Here is a 9,268-nt window from a genome sequence, read left to right on the forward strand (position 1 = left end):
GGTGGGTGCTGCAGGGGACAGACCCCTCAGAAGAGATGAGGGTCAGAGACACCCCACCCGGGGCCGGGTTCTGGGCGGCAGTACCTGATTTGAGGCCCACGCCTGCTTGTCGGTCCAGTCCCTGTGGCTCCGCACATACCACCACTGGATCTCCAGCGAGTAGGAGGGGGAGCCGCTGCCGCGGAAGGAGCAGGCCATCTCCACGTCCTCGCCCGTCCGCGCCGTCATGTCGTGGGGTGTCTCTGTGAACAGGGCTGTGCGGAGAAACGGGGGAGGAGTAGCCGGGGCTCAGGAAACCGGGCCATGGGCACAGCGCTGGTGGCTGGGAGAGGTGGGAGCCGCCAGGCCTACAGGTGGGGCCCCTGGAGAAGTCAGCAAGGGGTGTGCAGCAGCAGCTGGCCAGACGGGGGAGGAAGGAGTTTGCCCCGGGCCCGAATGCCCCACTGGAGCCCGGCTTCTGTCCCAGAGCCCATGGCACCACCAGAGACTCATGCAGGGAGCAAGGGGTCGGAGGAGGCGGGGTTGCAAGGTGTGAGCAAGGAGGCCAGGAGGCCAGGAAGGAAGCTGCCCGTCTCATCAATTCTTCTGGATTTCTCCAGGCGCCTGCACCCCAGGCCCCTCCCGGGTTATTCCCAACCCCAGTGCTCAGTGTAGCGGTCACCCAGGAATGCTGCCTCTGTCGGCCCTCCCACCCGGCGCCATCTTGCCACTGCAGCCCTCGAGGCCCCACCCAGCAGGGCAGAAACACAAGTGGAAGGAAGGGCTGTGGGGCCAGAGGGGGTCTGTTTTATTCTGAGCGCAAGGCCTGGGCGGGCACAGAGGAGACATGTGACCCAGCCTGAGGCCATGGGGAAGCTTCCTAGAGGAGGTGTTGCCCAGACAGTCCTGAGTCAGGAGTGGGCACGGGGTGGCTTTTGGTGAGAAGACGGAGAGAGAGTCTGGCTCCAAGACCTCATGGGGCCACGTGAATTGGCTGTGGGTGTGGGCTCTGGTCCCAGATTCTCTCTGATCCCTCCTAGGAACTGCCTAGGTAGGGTGGGGTGGGGAAGGGCCCCTCAGGATCCATTGGCTCCAGCCTTAGTGGTGAAGGGGGCAGTATGTCTTCAGGACAAGTGGGCAAACTGAGGCTCTGGGCATTGGATGGCATATCTGAGTCTCCCTGTTTACCGGTGGCAACATGAAGGCCTGTTCCAGGCACCGCCCCAAGGACCCACCACCGGGGGCCCCTTCACTCAGGGAGAAGCTGTGTGTTTGAGAAGGCACCACGAGTGCAGGATTGGGAGCCAGGAACGGAGAACTGAGCCTGTTTTTGCCAAAGACTTGCCTGTGTGACTTTGGGAGAATCTTTCCTCCTCTCTGAACCTCAGAATGCTCCTCTGTACAATGGGGATTAGAATTCATGGTTGGAGAACCCCACCAGCTCAGACAATCTGAGGGATGGGTCACTGCTACCGGGGGAAGGGAAGCTTGAGGGAGGAGGAGGTGGCATGTCAGCTGGGCCCTGAAGGACAGGAGGCAGAGGCAAGAAGAAAGGGAGTGTTGTGAGCCAAGGCAATAAGAGGGGAAAGCCAGAGAACCTTAAAAAAAATGCACAACATTCATTGAGCATCTTAGCACCCGGCAGACACTGTCTCTAATCCACTCACTCCCATTCGACAGATAAGGAAAACGAGGCTCAGAAAGATGACAGGACTTGCCCAAGATTCACAGAACTGGGTTTTGAACCTACATCTGACCAGCAGTTGTGACCAAGACCCAGGGGTCCATCAGCCTCAGAATCTGGTTTGAATTATCAGGTGAAATTCAGCCACCAGGCTCCACACTTCGGCATCCGCTTCCTAACACTAGACAAGGGCAGCCAGTTCCTCCCACCTCCCCCGAAAGTGGCAGCCCTCACTGGCGAGAGGTTCTTGCTCCCTCTCCTAACTCTGCGAGTGAAAACATCCTATCGGCACCAGAAACTGGTAGGTGACCCGCCCTGATTCTATGATGATGATGCAATAACAAACTCTAATAAATACAGAGTCCTTGGTTTGTGGCAGGCACTGAGCCAAACCCTTTACACACATTTCTCATGTTCCCACCGTCATGCTAAGGAGCAGGTGTGATCATTATGATGCCCATTTCCAGGTGGGAAGACTGAGGCTCAGAGAGGTTAAGAGTGAGTAGGTAGTTACATTTGCACCCAGTTCTAGAGGGCTCTAGAGTGGAAGCCGATAATTTCTAGAACTTGCTCCTGCAGCTCATCTTCCCGATCTCCCACCCCCACCTCCTCCCTCCAGCCACCCAGACCCTCAATCTCCACATTAGCATCCCCGCTGAGTTTAGGACATAAAATCCATGTCTCCTCTTTGACTTCCTCCTTTCCCTGAGCCCTCCTCCCTGCCAGGTAACTCCTCACAGCCAGCCCCTGGGGAGGTGGGTATAATTATAGATTTTTGAGGACACAATTGTGTTCTCCAGCCCCAGGGCCCGAGCAGGTCTGGGCTTGCTGGGAAGACAATTAAAACCACTGTCCGCAAATTAGGGTTCTGCAGTAAAAGGAGGAGGAGGCTTGATTGTATGCAACATCTTCCTTTCTGCTTTTAATTGGGTGTGTTGGGGGGTACTTAATACCGCCGGCCCGGTTATCAGGGCATCACCTGCAGGAAAGAGCTTGTGGCCCTAGTGCAGCCCCTCAGTTTGGCTTCTGGAAAGGCAGGGGTGACCTGGAAGAGGTTACCCGCCCTTCAAGAGCAGGGGCCTGACCTTCTTCCGAACCTTCCAGACCCTGGAATACCTAGGGCTTTGCCTTCAGGTCTGGGTTCAAATCCTGTTTCCTCTACCCCCTAGCTGTGTGACCGGACAAGCCTGTCTACCTCCCTGAGCCTCGGATTCTTTATCTCATAAAGTAGAGAATGAGGGGATGCAGGGGAGGATTGCACAAGGCAACATATGCCTCACGCACATAGTAGGTGCTCAAGAAACAGCACTGCTTTCTCTCACCTTCTAGCTCAAAATTCTCTCCCAAGAAAGATTTTAAAGATGCTTCTTTGTAGCCTCATTAGATTATGCAGTGGACACAACATCTGTATTTCATTCACACCCGGCCCCACGACTTCTCATCATCAGTCTTGTATCTCCTCTGCTTCCTCATTTCTCCCCCAAGCAACCAGTAGGCCCCAAAGGGGTTTGTCCAACAAAGGCAGTCCAGGCCCAGGCCCCAGCTCCCTCTGTCTCTGAGTTCAGATTCCCCATCCCAGACCCTCTGGTTCAGCCTCAAGTCTCCTTTCCCTCTGCACAGTCTTCCCTGCTGTTCCATTCTTCAAAGCTCTGGTTTGAGGCTGCTTCCTCCCGGAAGCCTGCAGGAATTAGACCCCAGCCTACCCATCAATCTCTGCCAGAGTGAGAGCAGGGGGACTGGTGGGGGGGGCAGCACCTGGGCAGGGGAACCCAGGTGGAGCTGGAGCGTGAGAGAAGCAAAGGAAGAGAGCGGAGAGAACCAATGTGGGTGGCCCTGCGGGCCCTTGCAACCCCGCCCTGGTTACCTCTCTGACCAGGCCCTCCTTTGTGTCCCCTGAATCTCCGAGTCCTCCCCTCCCTGCCCCACTAGAATGCGTTAGACTGCAGTGGTTCTCAACCTGTGGGTCGCGACCCCTTTGGCGGTCGAACGACCCTTTCACAGGGGTCGCCTAAGACCATCCTGCATATCAGATATTTACATTACGATTCATAACAGTAGCAACATTACAGTTAGGAAGTAGCAACGAAAATAATTTTATGGTTGGGTCACAACATGAGGAACTGTATTTAAAGGGCCAGAAGGTTGAGAACCACTGCGTTAGAGGAAGGTACTGAGTGTCTGTGTCTCCCCCATCCTGAGACCTTCCCCAGGACAGGGCCCCTGCATTGTCCAGCATGGAGCAGGCACGTAGGGGGTGCTATTAGGCATTTGTTGAATAAGTAAAGAAATAGCCTGGCTGCATGGCTCAGTGGTTGAGCGTCGACCTATGAACCAGGAGGTCACGGTTCGATTCCCGGTCAGGGCACATGCCTGGGTTGCAGGCTCAATTCCCAGTGTGGGGCGTGCAGGAGGCTGCCGATCAATGATTCTCTCTCATCATTGATGTATCTATCTCTCCCTCTCCCTTTCTCTCTGAAATAAGTAATAAAAATATATTTTAAAAATAAAGAAAGTGAGAAAGGTCAGACAGAAACCCAGAGAACTTAAGTTAGAGACTGTAAGCGAAAGAAAACAAAAAAGATAGACATCATTCATTCATACAGTCGTTCATTCATGCAACATTTATTGGGCACCTACTATTTGCCAGACTAGTTTTCGGGGAGACTGCACTCCGAAGAGGAGGGATGGGGACAGACAGACGGGCACCGGCAACCTGATCAGGCCCCAGCAGGACAGCCCCTCCTCAGCCTCCCTCCTTGTGGCCCTCACGACCATTGGTGCCCAAGCTGGCTTGGCCCACATGAGCCCAGCCGAGGGGGTGCCCAGCCAAACTGATAGGCAAGCTGGCAGCTCCCCAGAGGGCCCATAAAGTTGTCATGTGAAGTGCAACCAAGAATGAAATGGGAATGAACAAATGCCGGCCGTGCAGGAAGGGCCGTGGCTGCTTTGCTGGCAGCTCCCCACCCTGTCCAACCTTGAGGTCCATGGACCAGCCCCATCAGCCCTGTGGGTCATCCTTTGAGCAGAGGCCCACAAGCCAGAAAGTTGATGTGCCTCATCCCACAAAACCCTCGCAGCAACCCGCCGAGCAGGGATCACTGTCCGTTTACTCCAGGTGGAGAAACGGAGGCTCAGAGAACTGGGGGGCCAGCGTGGCCAGTCCCCTGTCCCCGTGCTGGCGGAAGGAGACCCGCCTCTGTGCCAGACACGGTACACGGGACCCACTTCATCCTCCCAAAGACCTTAGGAGGTGGCTCTATTTTAAAAACGTGTTTTATTTATTTTTTAAGAGAAAGAAAGGGAGAGGGAGGGAGAGAGAGACATCAATGTGAGAGGGAAACATCGATCCATTGCCTCCTTCCCGCACCCCGAACAGGATTCGAACCGAAACCTGGGTGTGTGGCCTGACCGGGAATGGAGCCGGCAGCCTTTTCAGAGCACGCACGAGACGACACTCAACCAACTGAGCCACACCGGCCAGGGCCAGTGGTTCCATTTATTGTCAGCCCCACTTCACAGGAGGACCAAGGCTCAGCGAGGATGTGTTGGTGCCTGACGTCACACAGCACGAAGGAACAGAGCCAGATTTCAACCCCAAGGTGGACCACAAAGTTTCCCAGCCAAAACCTGAGTCCTCTCTAAGTTCCCGCTCCGCTTCAGCAGTAAAAAGTGTGACTCTGTGGGGGCCATTTCCAGAGAGCCTGCCTGCTCTGTGCCCAGCGCAGCTGGGTGCTGGGGCTGGAAGCGTGTGTGGCCACCTTAACTCCCAGTGGGAGGCAGAGTAGGGGGAAAGGGCCACAGAGGGAGTGTTCAGTGACACCCAGCTCACCGTGAACCTCACTACACCCCTGAAATCAGGAGATGGAAATGTCCATTAGAGAAGGACCTAGATAAGCAGATGGAAAACCCCCAAAGACTGAGAAGGCGGGCCACAGCCAGAGCCCTCCCCTCCTCCCCAGGATGGGAGCAGAGTGACTGCCCTGGGATGGGCCAGGGGAGGCACTGAGCCTTCTCTTTGTTCCCTCCTGGGCCCTGGCAGGCTGCCTGCAGCCAGAGGAATCGAGGTTGTGAGTCGATGAAAGGTTGTTTCATCTTGGAGTGGACAAATTTCCTCTTCTCCAGAAGTGGAGAGGGAGGTATCTTGTACAAAAGCTTACAGAATTGCAGTGCTGAGCGGAGACACGCTGGTCTCCGCATGCAGCAGAAGCTCGGGGAATGACCCCCCACTGGGCCAGGCTCCATGCTGCTGGGCTTCCAAAAGGCTCAGACCAGGCCCTGCCCCTCCAGGAGCCCACAGTCCACAGGAGACATACGCCAGGGACTGTTGTGTGGACAATAAGTGTACAGATGTCCAGGGTGTGCACTAGTCACATAGCTGTGCAAAGTGCAGTGCTAGGAGGGGCCAAGGCCAGCCTATGTGTGCCTGGAGAGTCAGGGAAGGCTTCTTGGAGGAGGGGGCATGCTTGAACTTGAGTGGGGTTTGAACAATCAGGGGGAGCTCAGAACAAGAAAGGACATACCAGAGAGAGGGCTTCCCAAGTTCAACCTTTTGGGGACCACCCTCACGGTCTCTGCAGAGTTCCTGTACCACCTGCACTGTCATTTACTTGATGTTTATTTTCAAAGCCTCTTTCCCTTTTTACTTGAAAAAATTCAGCTTAAAAGGAGACTTTTATTACTGCCATAAACAGAAAATCAGCATCATCTGCCATAAATAGAGGGTAAGTGTAAAAATAAACACGATGAAAACCAAACAGCGTTTGTAAATTCTAGCCAGGAAAGGTTGTTTATCGGAGGCTACAAGCCTCCATCTCCATTTCTCTCATTAACAAGGGAGACGGGCGAGAATGAGGTGTCAAATTCAAAGCAGCACCGAGCAGAGACGTTCTTCTTGAGGAGAAGGGGTTTGGATGCAGGTCCTGCTGAAGGTGGACACCAACAGGCAGCCACCTCCACCCACCACCCCCCCTCACCCTCCATCACCGGCTCTGGCTCCCTCGGCCACTGGGAAGCCTTCCCAGCCACTCACCTACCACAGTCCTACCGAGTCTTCCGTCTGGCTGATTCCCCACACGGTTCCCTGCGCCTTGCACGTGGCGAGCACTGACACCTACGTTAGGAGCAGGAGGTCCGAATGTGCGCTCACAGGACGAAGGAACAAAGAAACGAATGGAGGACGCCCTGTGGCACTTCCCGAGGCACTGACTTCCCTCCCCCGAACGGGGAGAGAACATTATTTCCGTCTTAAAACAAACATGAATATATTACGGAGCACAACACAGAATTTATGAATTTTAAATGAAATAGGAGACATCAAAGAAACGCTGGCCCTGGTGGGAGCTGTTTACTCTTCTATGTGGGGCGCAACCTCCCCGCCACACACACACACATCGGAGGCCTCCTGACCCACACAATCGGAGGTCTTGTTCATTTCTGCAGGCTGGGGGGTCCTCAGACCACGCTCTGTGCACAGGAGTGTGGATGTGTGGGCTTAAGGGGGAAGGGGCCCAGGAGGAAAGAGAGGGAACGGGGTGGGTGGAGCCCAGGATTTACAGGTGAGGATGCAAGCTGCAGCTCACCCTGACTCGCTGTGTGGCTTTGTGTGCGCTGCTCCACTTCTCTGAGCTTTGGGTCCCACGTGTGTCATGGCTTAAAGCAGCGGTTCTCAACCTGTGGGTCGCGACCACTTTGGCGGTCGAACGACCCTTTCACAGGGGTCGCCTAAGACCATCCTGCATATCAGATATTTACATGACGATTCATCACAGTAGCAACATTACAGTTATGAAGTAGCAACGAAAATAATTTTATGGTTGGGTCACAACATGAGGAACTGTATTTAAAGGGCCAGAAGGTTGAGAACCACTGGAAAGGCTTGAGGATTAAATGAACTAATACACGTGAAGAGCCTGTTTCAGGGTTTGGGACACAGTGGAGCCTCAGAACCTGGTGGTACGACTCCCTGCTGAGATCTAGACACACACACAGGCACATTCACGCAAGTGGGGCCCCTGCTCAGCCTAATAACCATTAAAATAGCTAACATTTTTGAGCACCTACTATGCACTAAGTACCTGGTGATGGTGTGTCTCAATTTCCTCATCTGTAAATGGGGATAATAATAACTCCCTCGAAGGGCTGTTGTAAGGATTAAATGTGTTAAGATTTATAAAGTGGACTGCCTGGCACAGAGTGCATGCTATGGAGTTGTTTCCTTATTTAATTAGTTTCAATTGAAGTGAAATACACATAACATAAAACTAACCATTTTAAAATAACAAATCAGTGGCATTTAGTGCATTCATAGTGTTGTGTAACCATCCTCTCCATCTTGTCCCAAAACATTTCACCCCCGCCCCCTTCCCCATTAAGCGGTCACTCCCCAACCCCTGGCAACCACCAGCCTGCCTCCTGTCCCTATGGAGTTGCCTGTGCTGGATAGTTCACATAAATGGAATCATAAAGTCTATGGTCTTTTGGGATTGGCTTTTTTCACTTAGCATAATGTTTTTGAGGTTCATCCACATTGTGGCACATATCATATTCCATTCCTCTTTATAGAATTGTTTCTTGAACAAAATAAAATCTCTCACTGAATCCCCCCCAAAAACCTGGAAAGTAGTCACTGTCCTCATTCTCCTTACCGATGGGGAAACTGAGACACAGAGAGGGTGGGGACTTGCCAGGGTCCCCTGCCAGGCAGCCCTGACACAGCCAGGAGGGCCGTGCCGGCACCTGGGGCTGGGGGCAGGGTGCCTCCCAAGGCCACGGGCACATACGGAGGGAGACGGCAGTGGAACTGCAAATCCAGGAAGATCTGAGGAGTGAAAATATCCTGGCACTTGCAGGAGTGTGGGAGTTGAGCAGGTTTCCCCCATGGAATTCCCGCCTCCGCTTCCCACACGCCTGAGCTACAGGGAGGAAAAGGGTTTGGGAGGGAGAGAGGCAAGTGTGGGAATGTGCAGGGATCCGGGGGTGGGGGAAGGCACACAGGCATCTCCCCTCATCCTCACCGCACACCCTGCCAAGTCAGTGGGTGAGCCCATTGCACCGACGGCTAGTGAGGCTCAGAGAGGTTGAGTGGGGCCGGGATTGGAGCCCATGAGCGTCTGACCCCAAAGCCCAGGCATGTACTCGTCCAGGCTGCCTGCCAGAGGCAGAGAGGGGGTGAACAGAGGAAGCAAAGGAGGATGCAGCAGCCACAGGGATAAGCAGGTGTCCCAGAACCCCAGAAAGGAGCACCCCCCGATCCACTGAGGAGAAAGGAAAGTGGGAGGTGTGGGGAGGCACCCTGGGTGAAGCCACGGGGGGCAGAGCAGAAGGGGAGAGGCAGGGATGAGGGCACCAGAAAGCCAGGTGCAGAGACCAAGAGGAGGGGAGAACTGAGGCAGATCCCAGGGATGCTCCCGGAAGGCACCGGCAGAGAGCAGAGTGCCCATGCTGCCCTTCCCTGCCGACCTGGCCTGGGTGGAGCCCAGTCCCCCCTTCCCAGCCCCTCCCCCTCCTGCCCAGGTGTGCTTGGGAAACCTCAAGGTTGCAGCAGTAAATATGTGGGCTCAGGCTGAGCCAGATTTGAACCCCAACTACACTTTCTCGTGGTGGGCC

The 9,268-nt window shown here is 54.6% G+C and overlaps 1 protein-coding gene across 1 annotated transcript in view; it reads right to left on the reverse strand.

Moving 5' to 3' along the window:
• VSTM2L (V-set and transmembrane domain containing 2 like) overlaps positions 1-6,897 on the reverse strand; it is a 19,920-nt gene extending 13,023 nt beyond the window's left edge. Inside the window, exons 1-2 of the mRNA XM_014529045.1 lie at positions 6,693-6,897; positions 85-254 (exon numbers count right to left, since the gene is read on the reverse strand). Of these exons, the coding sequence (XP_014384531.1) occupies positions 85-254; positions 6,693-6,897 (375 nt within the window). The remainder of the gene's footprint in view (positions 1-84; positions 255-6,692) is intronic.
• Positions 6,898-9,268: the final 2,371 nt, after the last annotated feature.

Source organism: Myotis brandtii, unplaced genomic scaffold, assembly GCF_000412655.1.
Source record: "Myotis brandtii unplaced genomic scaffold, ASM41265v1 scaffold1163, whole genome shotgun sequence".
Lineage (NCBI taxonomy): Eukaryota > Metazoa > Chordata > Mammalia > Chiroptera > Vespertilionidae > Myotis > Myotis brandtii.